Source organism: Solea solea, chromosome 7 (genome assembly GCF_958295425.1).
Source record: "Solea solea chromosome 7, fSolSol10.1, whole genome shotgun sequence".
Classification (NCBI taxonomy): domain Eukaryota; kingdom Metazoa; phylum Chordata; class Actinopteri; order Pleuronectiformes; family Soleidae; genus Solea; species Solea solea.
The window spans coordinates 24990652-25010367 of record NC_081140.1 but is presented as its reverse complement, the minus strand read 5'-3'; the positions used below and the strand labels follow the sequence as shown (position 1 = coordinate 25010367).

At 38.9% G+C, this 19716-nt stretch overlaps 2 protein-coding genes across 2 annotated transcripts in view; both read right to left on the bottom strand.

The window, feature by feature from the left end:
- Positions 1 to 6890: 6890 nt before the first annotated feature.
- mlnr (motilin receptor) lies at positions 6891 to 12778 on the bottom strand. The gene is made up of 3 exons (XM_058634398.1): positions 12492 to 12778; positions 10620 to 11465; positions 6891 to 7504 (listed from the first exon to the last, which is right to left on the bottom strand). The coding sequence occupies exons 2-3, from the start codon at positions 11401 to 11403 to the stop codon at positions 7194 to 7196; spliced, it is 1095 nt and encodes a 364-aa protein (XP_058490381.1). The 5' UTR covers positions 11404 to 11465; positions 12492 to 12778; the 3' UTR covers positions 6891 to 7193.
- Positions 12779 to 16519: 3741 nt separating this feature from the next.
- fndc3a (fibronectin type III domain containing 3A) overlaps positions 16520 to 19716 on the bottom strand; it is a 45924-nt gene continuing 42727 nt past the window's right edge. The window contains exon 26 of the mRNA XM_058633833.1: positions 16520 to 18326. Within this exon, the coding sequence (XP_058489816.1) occupies positions 18000 to 18326 (327 nt within the window). The 3' untranslated portion in view covers positions 16520 to 17999. The remainder of the gene's footprint in view (positions 18327 to 19716) is intronic.

The window sequence follows — 19716 nt, the reverse complement described above, 5'->3', positions numbered from 1 at the left end:
GACTTTTATTTTGAAGGTTCTGCTGTTTATTGCACAATCTCCATGGATTTAAAGTGTGTGTTGAACTCTTGGTGAAGTTCATTTTTGTAAAGGTTTTTTCCTGCCAACATGGCGGAGTAAATAAACTGAGTCACATGACATTAGGAGCTCTATTTGTTCCTTTTTTCGAAATGTCCTGCATTTTGCCTGCTGTCACGCGGCTTTCCTGTGATGCATGTCCAGCAAGAAAACATGAAAATACCCCGCTGAGCTGCTAAGTATTATCTCATGGTGAGTCTTTAAATATGTGAGTGACTGCAGTCTGCAGAAATCCAGCCACTCACATGGTTTGTGGTGTGGAAATGAAGATGGACCATCTATCTAATGCAGTGGCTTCTTCAGTTTCTCCTTCATTATCTACAGTCATGATGGAGAAATAACAATATTATTGTTGTATCTGTTTATTTTAGTGGCTGAATTTAAAAAAAAAATGTCATATTTATTCATTTTACACCACTCGTTTTTTCAAACAGCCATTTTCTTTTATTTCTGTTGTATTTTAACATCTCATATATTTTTATTTTCTATCACTATATGCTCTACCTCCTCCACGCTGCTTCTGTAAAGTTGACTCAACACCGAGCACAAATCATTTTCTTTGTACTTCTCACCAGTTTCACAGCTTTGATATTGAGCAGAAATGGAGTTAAACCCTGATTGTTCTGTGTGAAACGTGGTTCATTAAACCACAGGAAGTGTTTACTGCAGGCTGTAAAAGCCTTTTAAATGAAGCCCATTATCATCATCATCATCATTACTGCCATTAAAAATTATTTTTTAAAGAGCTGTGGGAGGGTTTGTTGTCATGTTACTGTCAATAAAAAAAATCCCCAGGCTTTTCATGAAAAGCATTGTCCATCAATATTCAATTATCATAATAGACTGAACCAGACTCCACCATTTAAAACAACATTTTCTTAATCCAATAAGCAAAATTCAGATTAAGACAGAGAAAGTGGACAGTGTGTAAAATGCTGCAACATTTATTATCACCCTTCTCTTCCAAGTGTGTTGAGAACATACTGTATGTGGCTTTCAGTTGGCATCAAAACCATCCCATTCTTATTCATATGGCTGACGTCATGCAATCCCATCATGCAACACAAAACGCCATTTTGGCAGGAAGCTGCACTGATCTGTAATCTGCAGATGCACCAGGCAGTGTGTCAGGAAACTCGTCTCACCAGCTGTTATGTCCCGGAATAACATTAATATCGTACCTATTTTACATGCTTTTATTGTGACATCTAAGCGTTTCCTGAAGCAGGATGAGGGGAGGTGTATCAGAAAGTTGGAGATATATATTCAGTTTGTCTGGTTGTGGTGATGTTAATTTTTGTAAAACGGTCTTTCCTGCCAACATAGCGGAGTAAATAAACTGAGTCACATGACATCAGGAGCTATGTTACCAGTTTGTTGTTGCATTGTGCTTATATTCACGTGGTTTTCTTGTGATGCATGTCCTCTGTTATTTATCATTTTTGATAATTGGTCATAAAATAAAAGTCTGCCAAGTGTGAGTGATGGAAAACATCAATTCATACAATCAGGCGATTGTCTGCTTATAAAAAGTATAAGCATTTCATCTTCAATGTCTGCCAAATGAAACTAATTTCATCTACAATTTTACAAACTGAACCTTTAAAAGTGTACTATTCTGATTTTCTACTGTGAAATATTTGTGAAAATGGTTTGACACTGATAAAGTTGTATTTCCTTCCTGTTTTACTCTATTGTACATGTACTAACTCTCCTGATAGAGTATACATCTCTGTCTCCCCCCTGTGGAGGAAAGGATCATTACATCAGTGTTGGTCTGAGCTGCTCTGTCAGAAAAAAAAAACTGCTGAAAGTTTCTCTATCACAAAAACCCAGAAAACAAAAAAGTCAAAGAACATTTCAATAACGAGTTTTTGTCTAGAGTTAAAGGTACAGTGTGTAATTGTTGTTATTGTTATTCTGGACAGAAATGATGTAACATTCTTTGTTTGCTGTGTCCTGAAACTGACAACGATCAGACCTGACTGAGGGAGCATTTGTGTGTATACAGCAGCAGTGCAGGAGCGGGTGGAGACGAGAAGTATTTCTCCAATAATCAAACTACTACATGACTGGGCTTTTTAAGCAGAATAATTCACTTTTTTGCATGAGCTTCATTTATCTAGCACAATATTGCTTCTGCCTCCGTTTGTCTTGACATGAAACAAACCACTTCCTGTGTGCAGCGAGAATATGTCATACTGAGAAACACTTGTGGAGCTGATAAGTTTAATCAGCATTGTTTTCATTTAAAAATCACACACTACAGCTTTAAAAGCGTATACATTAACATTGTAAGAGCATTTATTATTGAAAAAGGTTGTTGAATTGGAGCCGACATTCACTGCCTAAACTCAGTTTAAGTGATTTGAATTCACAGGCCGAGGATGAATGCTTCTTAAAACTTGGAGTTGGTGGCAGAGTGTTAACTCGTGTTAACTTGTGTTAACTCGTGTTAACTCGTATGTTAGTTTGTGGTCTTCAGGCAGGTAAAGGTGAGAGCGACATAAACTGTAACGAAGGCCCAGCAGAGAAAAACAACCCCAAAAAGTACAGAAAGAAAAGCATAAAACTAAACATAAGAACACAAGCAAAACCCCATGACTGGCCACAGATCACCTCATGGTGAACTGACAAAGCAAAGACTCGGTGCTCGTCCTGGGTTAATATGCAGCAGGGTTTGATTGTGAATGGGTCTCAGGTGTGTGGGCCACGCCCCCACGGTACACCATGTGCTTCTGATTCTGATTCTGTGGTTTCAGGATATTTTCTTGTCATTAATTAATAGAGAAGTTGAAGCATCATTGAGCAATCTCCACAGATTATAACAATACAACTACAAAGTTTGTTGTATTTGTTTTTAGATTACTGCTGCCAAAAGAGGTTCAACCAGTTATGAAATCAAAGGGTTTGTTTGAACGTTCAAACAACACCTGCTTAACGCGTAAGTCGCTTTATAATGTTGCCGTAGCAGATATGAAATTATAATAAGTGTGGGTGTACATGTTGTTAATATAACAATGCAAACATAGTAAATATGTAATTACTATGTATATAATATCTATATAACAAAACAAGATTGTACCCACATTTAATATATGTAGTCTAGATAAGGTGGGACTGTTTTGGAGTGTATGAGTGTGTGTGTGTTTTTATATCATTTATATTTGTATTAGGTAGATGAGAAATAGATCTTATATACTGGTGTATTTACTCTTTTTATACAGACAAGGACAGAAGTTACACACTAGCAAATTGCTACTGATCTTTGTGCAGTAAATCAGATGCACTTTGTCAATAAAAATAATAATAATAATAATAATAATAAAAATAAAGATATATATATATATTGTTAATAATTCAGTTAAACCAAATGTTTTTTTTTTCCTTTGCTTCAAAAAATAATCAACAGATTAATTTTGAAAATAACCATTATTGTGTGAACAACACTGATGCAGGCAAAATCAGTGTAGTCAGTTTACTTGGATACAGTCCAAGTAGATAAAATTAATACAATTTCAAAGTAAAAGTGTTTGTTATGATATGGAACATTATATAGTTCACAATAAAAAACACATTTATGATGCAAATTGAAATAAAAAATGAAATATATATATATATATAATTTTACATTAAATAGAGTTTAAAGTGTGACCTTAGGCGTATTATATCCTGTCTATAATCTAGGCCAGTTCTTATTATATCTTGATATTAAGGGGTTAGTTGGAAACGTCTGCGCAGAGAGAGCAGGATTCTGTTCTGCTGTCTAATCAGTGAGAATGAGCCACAGGTGAGTCAGGTCCGTCAGGTGAGGTGATTGCTGTTCACAGGAGCTGAAAAGCAACGTTAAAACCCAGGAGAACTCGAGAAAAACTCCTTTAACTTCTCCTTTAGCTTTTTAAATCACTGCCTTCAGTTAGCAGGCAGAGGGGTTAGAGCAGGGGCTGCTCAGTGATTTGGAAATTAAAATGATATCTTGATAATCCATCATGATGTTGCAAACTAAAAGTATTCAGGATGATATTGGACAACATTTCAAAGTAAAAGTGTTTGTTCTATCACATGATGACAATGCAAAAACAACATAAAATAGATTTAAAAAAAATTGTAAAAGACTAATAGAATAGAATAGATGTACTTTATTAATCCCAAACTTGGGGAAATTAGAGTGTAGCAGCAGCAAGACACACAATATACACACACAGATTTTGGAACTGTGCACAGAGCACGTTGTTTGAGCACGGACTGAACTTCTGCCCCACCAGTAGGTGGAGTAAAGCCCCGCTCACCAAGCAGAAAAACCATTTCGACAACAGAAGTAGTCATCAGAGTACGTCATGCGTCAAAGCTTGAAAAAGAAAACAATTCAAGGTATTACAAACAACATATCTGTGACGCTGCATGTTTGGATGCAGTGTTGAAGAAGGTCCTGACATGTGCCCGGCCGAGTTTCTCTCAGACACTCATTTCATTATCAGAAAAGAAAATAAGCAGGACAGACAGAGAGAGAGGGAGAAGCTGAGCTGCTTGTTGATCTTTTCCTCAGGTGATGGCAGAACGGTGTGAGAGGATGGCAGCTGACGCTCCTCTGGCAGAGATGAATGGCTGTGTGAAAAAAACAAAAAAAAACACCTCTCCTGTCAGGAAGAGGATGAGTCAGCTCAGAGCGTCTTCAGGTCTTTGTGCAAACCAAGGCCCAATGATTCATGCAGCGACTCATGACGGCTTCTTTTAAAAAAAAAAGAAAGAAAGAAGATGTATGGTCGTCAAAATCCTGGTAAACTCTGGGTTTATTTTTGGAGCGCGTTCAGGTTTACACTTACATAACTGTGATGTTATCTGTGATGTACAACAGTGTGGAGGATATGCAGAAAGGAGGCAGTGAAGGCAATAAGCTGTGCCACAGCTGACAACTTAATATCTCCTTCATCCTTGAAATACACTTAGAGCGGCCTTTTACTGTGAATATGGTGATGCGGGGACAGCGGCTGCCTGCGTATATCAGCCTCAGAGCACAGGTAATAAAATAAGCAGGTAAGCACGTATGCAACCTCCCAAACCTCAGGGCTCAGGTGGCCTCTGTGACACACACACACACACACACACACACATTGGTTTCCATGACTTCAGAGGACATTACATTGACTTACATTCATTTCCTGGAAACTTACTCTAACCTTAACCATAACTACTACAGGCCTAACCCTGACCCATAACCTAACTTTAAAGCATGTCTTCACCTTAAAATGCAGTATTTTAAATTGTGGGGACTTGATTGTTGTCCCCATAAGGAAGACAAGCCCCAAAAATGCTTTAGGTCCCCACAACATAAGGAATACCAGGTACAGGTAGGAATCCTCATAGACATAATGCATTCCCTAGCCCCTTACCCTAACCTTAACCATCACAACTAAAGGCCTAATGCCTAATAACCCTTACTCTAAGCCTTAAACCAGGTCTAAACCCTAAGAAAAGCCCTTTAACCTCATGGGGACCAGACAAAATGTCCCCACAAAGATAGGTTTGTATGTTTTTTGGACACACACACACATTAAAGCCCTTTAAAGTTGTGGGGCCCAGAGTTAATGTCCCCACAAGGTCAAAATGTCCTCACAAAGATATAAATATAAGTACGTACACACACAGACTGGTATCCATGACTAGTACTGGTCTAACCCTAACTCTAATCTTAATCTAAGCCTAACCTCATCCTCACAATACAACATGTCATCACTACATAATTTACATTATGAACAGATTTAGGTCCCCACAACATCAGTAATACCTCACACACACACACACACACACACATAGGCACAGGAATACCCTATTTTTCAATTGTACACAATTAATGGCCCGATGCTAATAGGTTTTACTTGTGTTGTTCTTTTTTCCATCAACAACAACAACAACAACAAACACGATAACGAAAACAAGTGTTTACCATAGTTGAACACAAATTCAATCACACAGCCGAAGCTAACGGAGACCACAATTAAACGCAACAAATGAACAGTCAAACATGGTAAACATCCTCCGTCGCTAATGAAGATGGATCACGTTTTAATTCACTGACACCGAGAGAGAAAAACACGCAGCGGCAACATCAGCAGCAGCATCATCACAGGGGGGAGGTAAATACTTTTACACTGAAACAGGAAATATAAAAATTAATTTTTTTTTTTGCTTGGAATCCAATGTATTAAAAGGATAGTTCATGTGTCTGTGAAGTGGGATCGTATGAGGTACTCACACACTGTGCTCATCTAATAAAACCTGTGCCATCTTAAGTACACACTATTTTAAGTACATGTTCGCTGCATAATCTTAAATGTCACTTACTCCCCACACCAAAGTCCATAGAGAAAATCATGGATTTTAGCCTAGAGGACACAGGAGTTGTCCGTCAACATCTGCCTCATTTGCTAACTTTGTGTTACTCAGTAAAGTCCCGATGAAGGGTGATAAACACCAAATTAAAAAATTAAATTCTTTATCTTAAGGAGGAAGGTGGCAGTGCATTAACAACTCCTGTGTGTCGTCATGTTAAATCACTGATATTCTCTAAGGACTTTGGTGAAGGGGGAATCCGCTCACTACCCTGCACCAAAGTCCATAGAGAAAATCAGCGATTTAACAGTATGGCACACAGGAGTATTTCATTCACTACTGCCTCCATCAGCAAGTCGAAATATGTTATTCTGTGACTTTTGTGTTTATAATCCTTCATTTGGATTTACCAAAGTAACATAAACTTACCAAATGTGGCGGCAGGAGAACAGAAGGTCATGTGTCCCTGTTAGCTTAAATCACTGATTTTCTCTATGGACTTTGGTGCAGGGAAGCAAACGAATTACAAAGCAACACAAACTGGTGAAAAGAAGTGATTTGTCATCAAGATAGAAAAGCAAACATGTACATTTGAGCTTTAACAGTCCTGCTGCACCTCACACAACCACACTTCAAAAACCTGAACTATGCAGTAAACCATCTCTCAGTCCCTGCGAACACAGCGGCCACAGCCTCTGCTCTGAAGAGCTGTGTAGCAAAGATAAAACGGAATAATTAAACATTTCTCCTCTGAACAGATGCCTGTAAACTGAAGAAAGTGTGTTTCAGACCACAGTCAGGCTTTCATTCAGGGTGGAGATGTGGTCGCTCACACTCAGCTGTCTCTGGCCGCTGCGGTGGACTTGTCTGGGCCGCTGGTGCAGCAGGAAGAGGCGCTTGGCCGCGGCCCTGTACTTCCTGGACATGAGGTTGTAGACGACAGGGTTGATGGAGGCGCTGAGGTAGCAGAGCACCATGGAGGCCATGTTGAAGTTCTGGCTCAGCATGGCCATTTCGTAGTCGTCCACCTGGGCGAAGAGGTTCCTGCCGATGTGGTACGGGAGCCAACAGATGATGAAGGCCAGCACCACCACCACTGAGGAGAGGAAGAAGGACAAAGAGAAGAAGTCAAATGCTGGCTAATAAAATGACCTTCGCTAGTCATCAAATCAAGCTCAAACACTACAATGTTCAAATAGAGTTCATTTTTGTACGATAAAAGTGCACCAACAGTGTCAGACATTCCGTCGCCATTGTCGCCATGTGTAAATATCTGGCTATTTTAGCTTAGCGTGAAATAAACTGGAGACAGAGACGCACAGGTTCTGTTTAAAGGTAAGAAAATGTGCTTATACCAGCATATTTAACACTTCCACCTTCATTTCATGAACGTCAAGATATGATGGTAAGTGGATTTAAAAAATAAAAATGCTAATTTTATTGTTTTGAACAGGCTTTTCCCCTGTGTCCATTCTTTATATGGGTAGCTGCAGGGCGTAGCTTGTATTTAATGGAGCTAAATCAACCTTATTTCACATCAGGACAGACTTCCATCAAATTAAATCAAATATGTCATGACCTCCGGCTGACCTTTTGCCTGCCTTGTGTTTATTCAGTATTTACCAGCCTTGTTTTGTTGCTTCTGTCCTCTTGTGTGTCTCGTCTGATGTTGTTTCTGCCTCTGTGATGAGATTCACCTGTGTCTAATTAGTCTAACCTCTGTCGTGTTGGTCTCCTTTTTTTCATTATCTTCATTACATCTGCGATGTTATGAAGAAAAAAGCTAAATCTTGCAGTTATAGAAGGTTTTTAAAAACCTAATCCCAGATCTAAACCTGCACCAACATTTAAACCCTATTCTTCCACAAGATTAGCAGGTGACAAGGTGAAAAACATAATCCTCTTACAAGATATTCTATTTCCTTGTGTGTGTGTGTGTTTTTTTAGATATGTATCTGTACATTTTTATCCCAGTACACTACACATATATCTATCACTACAAATAGGTGTACAAATATTGTTTATGCCTAAATGACTAATGACTAAATGAGTAAAAAAAAAAAAATATTATCATTATTAGCTTCATTATTATGGATTTCATGTTAAATTGAAGGAAAAAACAGTGTGTGAGAGCAGTTTGATCGTTTCAGATGTGAAATGCTGTTGTTCTACCTTTTGACACATTATATTATGTTCACATTGGACTCATTTATTATACTTAACGCGTATGATTTGTGGTCAGGGCTCTTTCTTGACACTTATTAATGACCAGCTGTGATTAAGAGCTTCTCCTTCAGCACACACACACACACACACACTTGATTTTATATTTTAGTGAGGACATATCATAGATTTAATGTACTCCCAAGCAGCTTAGCCAAACCTTAACCATCACAACTAGGTACCTAAACCTAACCTTTAACGTAACCCTAATTAAGGTTAAGGTTATGGATAAAGCTTTGTTTAGTCTGTCCAAATTAAGGGCTAAGAAGACTAACTGCACAAACCTGTGTGTGTTCCAGGTATTACTCATGTTGTTTGGACCTAAATCTGTTTACACAGTCACAGTTAATCCAGTAGTAGTTATAGTTAAGGTTGTAGTAAGTGTCCAGGAAATGTCCTCTGAAGTCATGAAAACCAGACTGTGAGTGTGTGCATGTGTGTATTTGTTACCTCTTTAGGACCTTTTCTGTCATAAACACTGACTGTGTCAGGACCAGTAATCCTCAGGGAGACCAAAGCCTAGTCTTAATGCCTAACCCTAACCCTAACCCTAACCTTAACCTAACCATAAAACCAAGTCTTAACTCTGAAAAAGCCCTTTAAAGTTGCGGGGACCAGATGAAATGTCCCCACAAGCTCAAAATGTCCTCTCAAAAATAGGTTTTACTGTATTTTGGGGTCTTCACAAAGCTATAAATCTGTGTGTGTGTGTGTGTGGGGTATGTCACTGTATTTAGGTTTTGTACTGAGAAAGAAAAGAAAGAAACCTCAGTGGTGTTTGAGGTCATCACTGAATCACAGGTATTGATTTACAAAAAGCACCTGCAGACAAAAATACCATTGATTTACTTAATGGCTACAGAAAGGATCATAAATGAAAAGAGAGGTAGATCACACACACACACACACGTACTGTATATAACATGAAGCCATTATTAACACACAAAGATGGAGACTGAACAAGTGCCTCAGTGTTAATGGGGACGACTGTCAGTAAAATCATGTGTTCATCATCTTGATTTATGAGTGAAGGCGATGTGTTGAGCGTCAGTAAACACAAATGTGTTTACAGTTGTGACGCAGCGACGTGAACTCTGTGTTCAGCTAATGAACGTCATTAATATCCTAATTCTTCATCATCATTAATAATGTGGCGCTGTAAGAGTCTGGTGTGGCTGTTTGTTCATCTACGGTAAAACAGGGTTCTGTTCTCAGCCCTGATGATGATCATGAGCGGCGCTGATTAACCCTTTCATTCTTCAGATACATGACATAAAAACAATCCTCTAAACTGATTGTCTGGGTTTTACATCTGTGAATACTTGATTGTTAAATGTACCTTTAATCTCAGTTACATAGTGTCGTTTGTACTTGGACATTTTACGTTTTTATTTAATAACTGATGACTTGTTTTTTGTTTCGTGTGATTGTTTTTGTTTGTATGACTGTTTTCGTTGTTTTGTGAGATTAAGTTTTGTGTGACTGTAATTTCATTTTTTTTACTGTATCATTTGTTACAATTCAACAAGAGTTAAACAAAGAGGAACTAATAGTCGTTAATGGTGAGTCTAAAGTATTTTATTACACTCTTAAGTGCTGGTGATAACTCATAGTGTGCATGTTCTTGTATTACTGGCTTTGTGAGGACCATAGACATTTTGGCTGGTCCTCACATCTTTAAAGTGATTTTTGTGGGGTTAAGACTTGGTTTTAGGGTTAGAGTAAAGGTTAGGGTTAGGTACTTAGTTGTGGTGGTGAAGGTTAGGGTAAGGGGCTAGGGAATGTGTTATGTCTAGGAGGGTCCTCACTATGAATGAAGCGCAAACATGTGTGTGTTGATGTTGTAGTAGCTTCCTCTTGGATGTAACAATAACTTTTGTCATTTGTGGTTAAATAAAGAATACACTTCAGTTCCCTCTGTTGGTGCGGTCAGTATTCTTGAAGACTCCTGTGTTGATAGATGACCCTCCTCCTCCTCTCGTACTCACCCAGTATCTTGACTGTTTGCCTGTGTGACCTCTCCCGGGCCAGCGCACAGGGGCCCTGCAGGTCGTTCTTGCTCTTCCACAGCTTGCACCCGATGGAGCCGTAGAGGAAGATGAGGCAGAGCATGGGGCAGAAGAAGTAGGTGGTGGAAACCCAGAGCATGATGTTCAGCTGCCCGGAGCTGATGGCGGAGCTGGTGTACTTGCACTGACCCGTGTTGAAGTCCGGGTGTGTGTCGTTGTCATACTCCACGCCGACCAGGAAGAGTGTGGGCGCGGCGGAGACCAGCGCGAACCCCCACAGGGCGAGGATGATGTACTGCACCCGGCGTCTGGTCACCACCACCTTGTTCTTGAGCGGGAAGCTGATGGCCAGGTAGCGCTCGATGCTCAGCGCGGTGATGTGGAGGATGGTGGCCGAGGTGCAGCCCTCGAAGATGTAGTGGTAGAAGCGGCACACGGCCTCGCCGAACAGCCAGGGCACGTACTTCCACAGGCGGTAGAGGTCAAAGGGCAGGCAGAGGAAGATGATGAGGTCAGACACCGCCATGCTTGACAGGTACAGGTTGGTGGTGGTCTTCATGTCCTTGAAGTGCTGGATGATGAGGATGGTCATGGTGTTGCCCGTTACCCCGACGATGAAGATGATGATGCAGATGACGGTGACGGGGATGAGGGTGGAGGTGGGGAACAGGGAGCCCTCGTAGTGGTGGTCGTCTATGTTGTGTTGGTCCATGGCCTCTGCTCCACCCGCATGCAGGTCGACCTGAGGTCTGGTCCAGGGCATAACAACCTCCACTCAGCTTCAGCAGCTACAGCAAAGAGTGAAATCGATTCCTCAACAGGCGGCTGAGAAGGAGAGACAAGAAGGAGGAGAAAATATTAAAGGACCAAAACCTGTTTATATCCCCTTAAAGCAACATGATGTAACTTTTATCGGACTTGATGTTACTTTTGCAAACACACTATGATGAAAACTAAAAAAAAACCTGTAAACTGGGTTTGTGTGTGATTCTGACACATATTCATTCCTTCACCTACTAAAACATATTCCTGCTTTGGTCTATGTTATTTCAAAAATATGGTTTGCACTTTATTTTTTTCTGTAAAACAGAAACTGCATTTTGTGCCAGTTTGTAAACCGCTCACTTTCCTGAATCAAATCCCATAGAGAAAATCAGCATTTTTTTAAGTCATGGCTCACAGCAGTCACTGATCCACTGTTGCCTCCATCATTGTGTTCAAATGTGCTACTGTCGGATTTCAGTATGTGAAATTCTTCGTTTGGATTTTCCTCAGTGACACTAACTCAACAAACAAGGCAGCAGGAGACCAGCATCTCCTGTGTACCCGTGATCTAAAAACACAGATTTTCTCTATGCAGAGGTAGCAGTCTGCAAACTCCAGTTTCCAGCTGTAAAAGACTGTCTAACAATGAGATAAACATATTTAAAAAGGTAATGTAGACTTAAGCAGGTGCAGATTTAAAGTGGCTAAAATCAGAGGTTCTCTATGACAAGTCAGTGAGCCAATAAAAAGTTATTATGAATTTTTTAATTTTAAATTAAAAAAGTGAACAGTGTTGCTTTAATTACAAATTATTATTTTGAATTGATCTGAATTTCAGACAAAAACAGGTTTTCTATCGACGCCTATAAGTATTATCTATTTTAAATGATTGCATGGTCCTTGTAACAATAATATCAACAAGTATGAAAGAAGCACATTTGAATTTCAACTCAAAACATAGCGACAGGATATAGCCGTGATATGATTTAAAAAAAGTACTCAAACATGCAAGATCACTGGTTTTTCAACTCATAATTTCACTTTAAAAGCACGTAATAAAAATGGAATCTCTGCTGGTGATGTTACCTGGCCTCTTAGTTTTGTCCTGATCTCTCTGTGTGTGTGGGTCGATGGAGAAGAAGCAGCTGGAGCAGGAGAATCACATGCAGTGGCCGAGCCGGTGCCTGGTGCTGAACTGCCAGTGGAGCTGTGGTGGGAGACGAAAAGAAAACGAGCACCTCCTCCTCCTCCTCTACAGGAGCAGCAGCAGCAACAGCCTAAGGAGACGTGTGTGTGTGTGTGTGTGTGTGTTCTACATAATTAAATGATGACAGGATGAATGACTGTAAGAGGCAGAAGATGGAGGGAATAAGATTTGAGGAACCTCCACCATCACCACCACCGCCGCCACTGCTGCTGCTGCTGCTTCTGTGACGATGAATTCAGATTAAAACATCTCACAAATCAATGTACAATCACATTTTGAAAAACTGTGAACTTTTCCTTTTTAAATCAATCTGAGATCTCCCATCAGGAAACTTCAAATGTGTTATTTTGTGACCTTCTGCATTTAAAATCTGTCCCTCAGACTGACCACAGTGACACAAACTCACCAAACAAGGCAGCAGTGAGTGAGTGAGTGGACCAGTATCTCCTGTGTCCCTGGGAGATAAAAAAAAAACCATATGTTTGGCACTTTATTTTGCTGTAAAAAGACATTTCTTTTGATGGACACTGAATTTTGTGAACATTAACAGAATTAATAATGTCTACATATGAGAGATTTTATCTAAACATATTTGATCATTCACATGAACAAAAAGAGTAAAAGTGATAAAAAAAAGTTATTTTTTTGAATTAAAAAAACAAACAAATATAAGATAGACAGTGAGATAGATGTCGTTAGCTACCTTAGCTAGCTTAGAAAGACAATAAGCTAGTGAAATAGATGCTAGTTAGCTTAATTAGTCAAGGCTGGCAAACGAATAGACAAATGCTAGTTAAAGATAAAGCTAGTTAAAGAGATAGATGGTAGTTAGCTAAGCTAAAATAGATAGATACTAGTTAGCGAGTTTAGCTAGTTTTTAAACCACTCACTTTCCTGAACCGAATCCCATAGAGAAAATTAGTGATTTTTACGTGAATGAATCACAGGAGTCACTGGTCCACTGTTGCCTCCATCGTTATGTTCAAATGTGCTATTTTGTGATAAAGGCAGCCAAACATACTATCCAAAAATATAAATGACATCACATGATGACAATCATTGTTATAAAAACCAGCGAGAACGTGACAGATGTGTCTGCCTCCAACTCGTCCAGAATTCTCCCAAGAACATCCCGTTTTTAAGACTTTAAATATCAAATCTTTCTGCAGTTCATCCCAGCAAACATTAAAGCCTTTTTTCCCCCATGTAAGTTCTGACAGTGAGAGAAAATCCTGGGAACAAAGCTGATTGGAGCCAAAACATCTCTGATGGATAAAAGTAGACAAAGAGACAAAGAGTTCCACATACAAAGTCACAGGACAACACCAAATTGTCCCAGTACATTTGTCCTCTGTCCTCCGTTCCAGATCTACAGGTTTTCCTACATTGTTTCCTACAAAGGGACGTGAATCACAGACACAGAGAGGATGAGCTGATGAATGACCAGTGTTGTGTTTCTGTTGGTTCAGAGACTCTCTGAGACTCCATTAGATCCAAAAACCAACCGTTGTCACGAGAGTCACGTTGACATCAGGGCATATCTGTGTGTGTGTGTGTGTGTGTGTGTGTGTGTGTGTTTACACTGGGATGACCACTCGGAACCTGAGAGCAGCAGCAGGACCGGGACTATCATTGTTTACTCCTGTCAAAGCTGCGGCACCAGGAAATCCTGTTTACCTTTGTGTGTGTGTGTGTGTGTGTGTGTGTGAGACTTAGTGTCGGACACAACCTGGAGCCTGAAACTCACGTCCACTTTCACCCTCATTAATCATCATGGCTCTTCTACTTATAACACTTAGCCAAGCTTTCATTCAGCAGTCTCTCAAACACACACACACACACACACTTGCCGGTTTTGCATTCATAGTGAGGACGCTCATGGACATAATGCATTCCCTAACCATCACAACTAAGTGTCTAACCTTAAAACCCTAAAAAGCCATTAAAGATATGTGGACCAGCCAAAATATCCTCACAAATAAAGCTTTGTTTGAAAGTTGGTCTATACTGTAGCTTTATTAAGGACATGTTTACACACACACACACACGTCTGTGCATCATTCATGGTGAGGACCCTCATGGACATAATGCATTCCCTTGCCCCTTACCTTAACCTTAACTACCACAACTAAGTGCCTGCCTAAGCCTAATCCAAAAACCAGGTCAAACCCAAAAATTGCTTTAAAGAGGTGCGGACCAGCCAAAACGTCCCCACTTGGACAAAAGCCCTCACTCCGTGTGGTTTACACAATTTTTGGTCCTCACAAAGCCATAACTACGAACTAAGAAAACACACACACTCAAAAAAAAAGCTCATTCATAACATGTTCACTTGCTTATGTCAACGATATCTTCACTTTTCTGACTGGAAACTGTTGAGTTTATAAACCACTCACTGTCCAACCAGGACACAAGCTGCAGGTCCACTGCTGCCTCGTGTGGCAGGTTTGTGTCACTGTGGTGAATCTGAGTAAAGGATTTCAAACTACAAAAACAAAATATTTTGGTTTTGGCCTAGAAATGAACTGGGAAATTGAAGGTGTCTTCTCCAAATGCTGAAAAAAATATATGCTGATGTAAAAATAAAGAAATTAATAATTGATTTCAATCTTATTCAGCATCTTTATCAGGTGTTCTATGTACCCAATAGTGACCAAGTAAAAGACATGAGGATTTCATTTTTATTCATCTTCATAAGCTGTTCCTAATAAAGTGGCCAAGTTAGTGCAAGTGTTAAACATAAGGATGGAGGACAAACAAAAAAAATCCAAACTTGACACATGCGAGTAAGAATTATAAATCTTTATTGTGCATGGATCCTTCGTAGATATCATGGCTATACAGATACACTTTAGATACATACCTATGATTATACATTTTTTCCCATAACGAACATTTTTAAAGTGATATGTCTGGTAGTTTATGTATAGTATAACAAATTTTCATTTTGGAATGTACGGTGTATGAGGTAACTGCAAACATTAAAATTACATAAAAATGGTCTCTGGTTGTTTTGTGTGGTTTTTTTTTTGTGCATTTTTTTTACTCATTTTTTTACTTTGTATTGTTTTTCTCTCCCCAGCCAGAAGGTAGCGAAGGTTGAAAAGGACGTTAAAATGGCACACGTTTGTTGTTTGCGTTATCACTATCAAAAATAGGAATTCGACTTCTATCAATGACAAAGAGAGGACGTTTTATTTTATTTTTTTTTATTTTTTCCAGAATGTCTCAAAGACCAAATCACGTAATTATGCGAGACGTTGTTGCAAGGTACCTGTAAATTTCATTTGAACGACGACGAGCGGTGAAAACATCATCGATCCGTCACAAATATACCTAACACACAGAGAAAAAAAGCTAAATCATTCTTTGTTTTTGATTCACAGGAAGTACACGATATTTTTTTGTATCTGCCATTTTGCATTTCCATGATTCATGAGTACTCAGGATTTTTTTTCATTTATTATTATCATTATTATTATTATTATTATTTTTCCTCTGGAGAGTATTTAACTTATATTACTTCAACATTTATAAAAAAATATACTTCACAAATGTATGACCTGACAAAAAAAGAGGAAAAAAAAAGAATTAAGTAATACACGGAACTACTTTCAATATGTCTCACGAGTACGTACGTTTACCAACATCAAAATAAAGGTCGCAACAACAAAAATAATAATAAAAAGGAAATAAAACAGTTTAGTGTTTTCTAACACTAACAGAAAAAACATCAAAACTTAAAGAGAAATTAAGAAAATTCTTTTTTTTTTTAACTTTACTCTCCAATTAAGGCCTCTGAAACAACTGTTACATACTTTCTTGTTTTACCTTTAAATATATATATATATATATATATATATGTATATATATATATATATATATACATACACATGTGTGTATATATATATATATATATATATATACATGTGTGTATATATATATGTATATATTTATATTTTTTTGCTGAGACAGATCAGCTGTTTCAGTGACGTAATAATAATCATGTGTATGTAACGTACGACAACTTTTAAAACACCCAAAAAACACAAGTAGGGCTCGCACAATTTCAACGTGTGTTTCTATAAAAATGCATCATCACAAGACCGAGACGCCGCCGTCAGTCGAGGTTTTTCTTTCACTAAGGTGCAAAAAAAAAAGAAGGAGAAATTACTGAACGAACGGGGGAGGGAGAAAAATAAACAAACAACAGAACTGAAATAAAAGAGTTAGGCTTACATTTTCGGTGCTGAACAACATCATCTCGGAGTAAAGCAGCTGCATGATTGTAAAAACAAGCTACAGTAATAATAACTATATGATAGTAAAAAATAATTAGAATTCACCGTTAGTTTGGTTGGTTGTTTGTTTTTCTAACTTTATACTGAGCATATATATGTATATATATTTATATATATATATTTATATATACATACATATATAAAGATTTTTTTGTCTCCTCAAACTTACAAGTCCTTTGCGTCGTCGTCGTCACTGTACAAAAATATACTAACATTTTCTCCAGTCATCTTTGCATCCTTAAACACTCTCAACATAAAAAAAACAAAAAAAAGGATGGAAAGTGCTAAATGAACATTCTACAACGTGAGCGAGATATATTTTTTTTAATATTCTATATATATATCCATATATATATATAGATATATATATATATAAATATATACATATAAATATAAGAATGTGTCTATTTTTTTATATTTATTATTATTTCTTTCCGTTTCTACCTCTCACTAAAGACCCCATTAACTCCAGCCGGGGGTCCCTTCATGTGGCCGTTAAGCCCCTCCCAGCCGTGTACCTCGGTGGCACAAACTACGTACGACACACACACACACGCACGCATACACGCACACACACACACCTCACTGTGCAAACACTGGCCCACCAGGTCCCAGAATCAAAACCTACAGACTATTTAAGGAACACACACCTACCAAAAACCTGGACACATAACTAGAAATATAAATAATAACTACATATACATACACGTGTGTGTAAGTATATCTATATATATATATATATACACACGTGTATGTGGTAATCAGTGAGTACATGAGTTGAAGCTTTCCCTCCAAAATGAACAGAATCCCTGCTCTTTACCCCGAGTTCCTAACGCGCAGGAAGCCGATCATAACGCAAATCCAAACCGAACACGTGACGACAAAAGGCAGGAGAGTCGATTTATCGCCGGCTCGTTCCTCTCCCGACTAAGTAATGCGATTACTGTGTTGACGACGGAAAAACATATCGGTATAAAATGAAAAAGCTTACAAAACAACAACAGAGACGGTTGTAGGAGGAGGAGAATAAAGCTATAACCCTGCAGCTGGGTGACGCAACAGAAAAAAAAAAAAAAAAAACTAAACTCATTTAATGACAAAGTACTGGATAACAAACGCGATGAGAATGGCGATGACGGCGAACACCATGAGGATGAGGAAAGCGCACTGCTCGTCCGTCAGGCTGCGTCTGGACCGGCCTGAATCGGCGCCGGCTCTGGAGCCCGAGCCGGTCGAGCTGCCGCCGCCTGTCGCCGTGTCGCTCCGCTGCGGCGACAGCGTCACTGTGGGGCTGTAGGGGCCGCTCAGCTCGGGGGCGTCCTGACACTGCCTGATCGCACACACACGGAAGCGGTAGTCACTGTTGGGCTGCATGTTCTGCACGTGGAAGGAAGTGGCAGAGCCTTTGTATGCCTGAGACGACAGGAAGAGAAAGAGAGGGCAAAGCATGACTTTTCATCGTTTCAGCAACAATTTTGAAAAACATCACTGAAGAAACACTGCATTTAAAAAGTCTGTAAGAAATAGTGACCTCTACTGGTGAGTGTCAGCGGTTAGAAAATCATTAAAACGGAATCATTTTGGTTTTGTGGTCAACATTTTATGGCATTTTATGGACCAAACGAGTAATCGATTAATCTAGAATATAAGATTAAGATTAATGACAATAACTGTTAGTTGCAGCTCTGACAGCAGCTGGAGTAAAAGATCACAGACACAAGATTTGCTTTCTTTTATAAGTATGTATACATATATATATATATACATATACATGTATATATATATGTATGTGTATATATATATATATATACATATACATATACATGTATATATATGTATGTGTATATGTATATATATATATATATATATATATATACACACACACACACACATACATATATATATATATATATATATATATATATATATATAAAGATTACAATTTAACTCCTTGATTCAATCGCCATATGTGATGTGGTGAGATTAGCATGAGGCTGCAGTTGTCATCACTCTATGTTACCATCTCACACACACACACACACACACACACACACACACACACACACACACACACACACACACACACACAGTTCGACATTCATGACTTGAGGAGACATTGCATTGACTTACATTCATTTCCTGGAGATTTACTCTAACCATAACCACAATTACTACTGGCCTAATCCTAACCCTAACCATAACCTAACCTTAAAACATATCAACATACAAACACTTGCTTTTTGTCCCCACAAGGAAGACTAGTCCCCATAATGTGACTGTGTAAACAGGTTTAGGTCCCCACAACATTAGTAATACCTGGACACGTGCACACGCGCACACACACACAGATGAATGTACCGGCAGAGACTTGTCACGCAGAAAAAAAGCTTCCAGGATCTATGACCTTTGCATAATGGGCCATTTAACGCCACCTGTGACGAATGCGGACACTGCAACCTGCGACACTGAAAACATTATGGCTCCGGATCCATCTGCATCAAAAAGGCCACTGTGATAAATGGAAGGTCAGACGCAGGTAACGAGTGAAGGACACGAAAAACAGGGGGAGGAAAGAGAGAGAGAGAAAAAAAAGCTTCACTCAGTGAGTGTTTGTGTCTGAATTTCAACGACGTGACGTCATCAGACCTTGACCAATGGATCGTTCCAAAGTGCAGGAGCCGTTTTTAATGAGTTCACATGTTGAGTTTCCTCAGTGATGTGAAATTACACACATGCTTTGGGGGCGGAGCCTTTGCGATGACTATGAAAAGTGTGTCTTTTTTAAATCAAAGGTCCATTGTGT

Bases quoted from the DNA above. Each gene is read 5' to 3' on its own strand.
- mlnr (XM_058634398.1), bottom strand. From the start codon at position 11,403: ATGCCCTGGACCAGACCTCAGGTCGACCTGCATGCGGGTGGAGCAGAG. The intron at 7,505-10,619 runs GTGAGTACGAGA...TCCTCTCCTCAG, and splicing joins GCAAACAGTCAAGATACTGG to TGGTGGTGGTGCTGGCCTTC.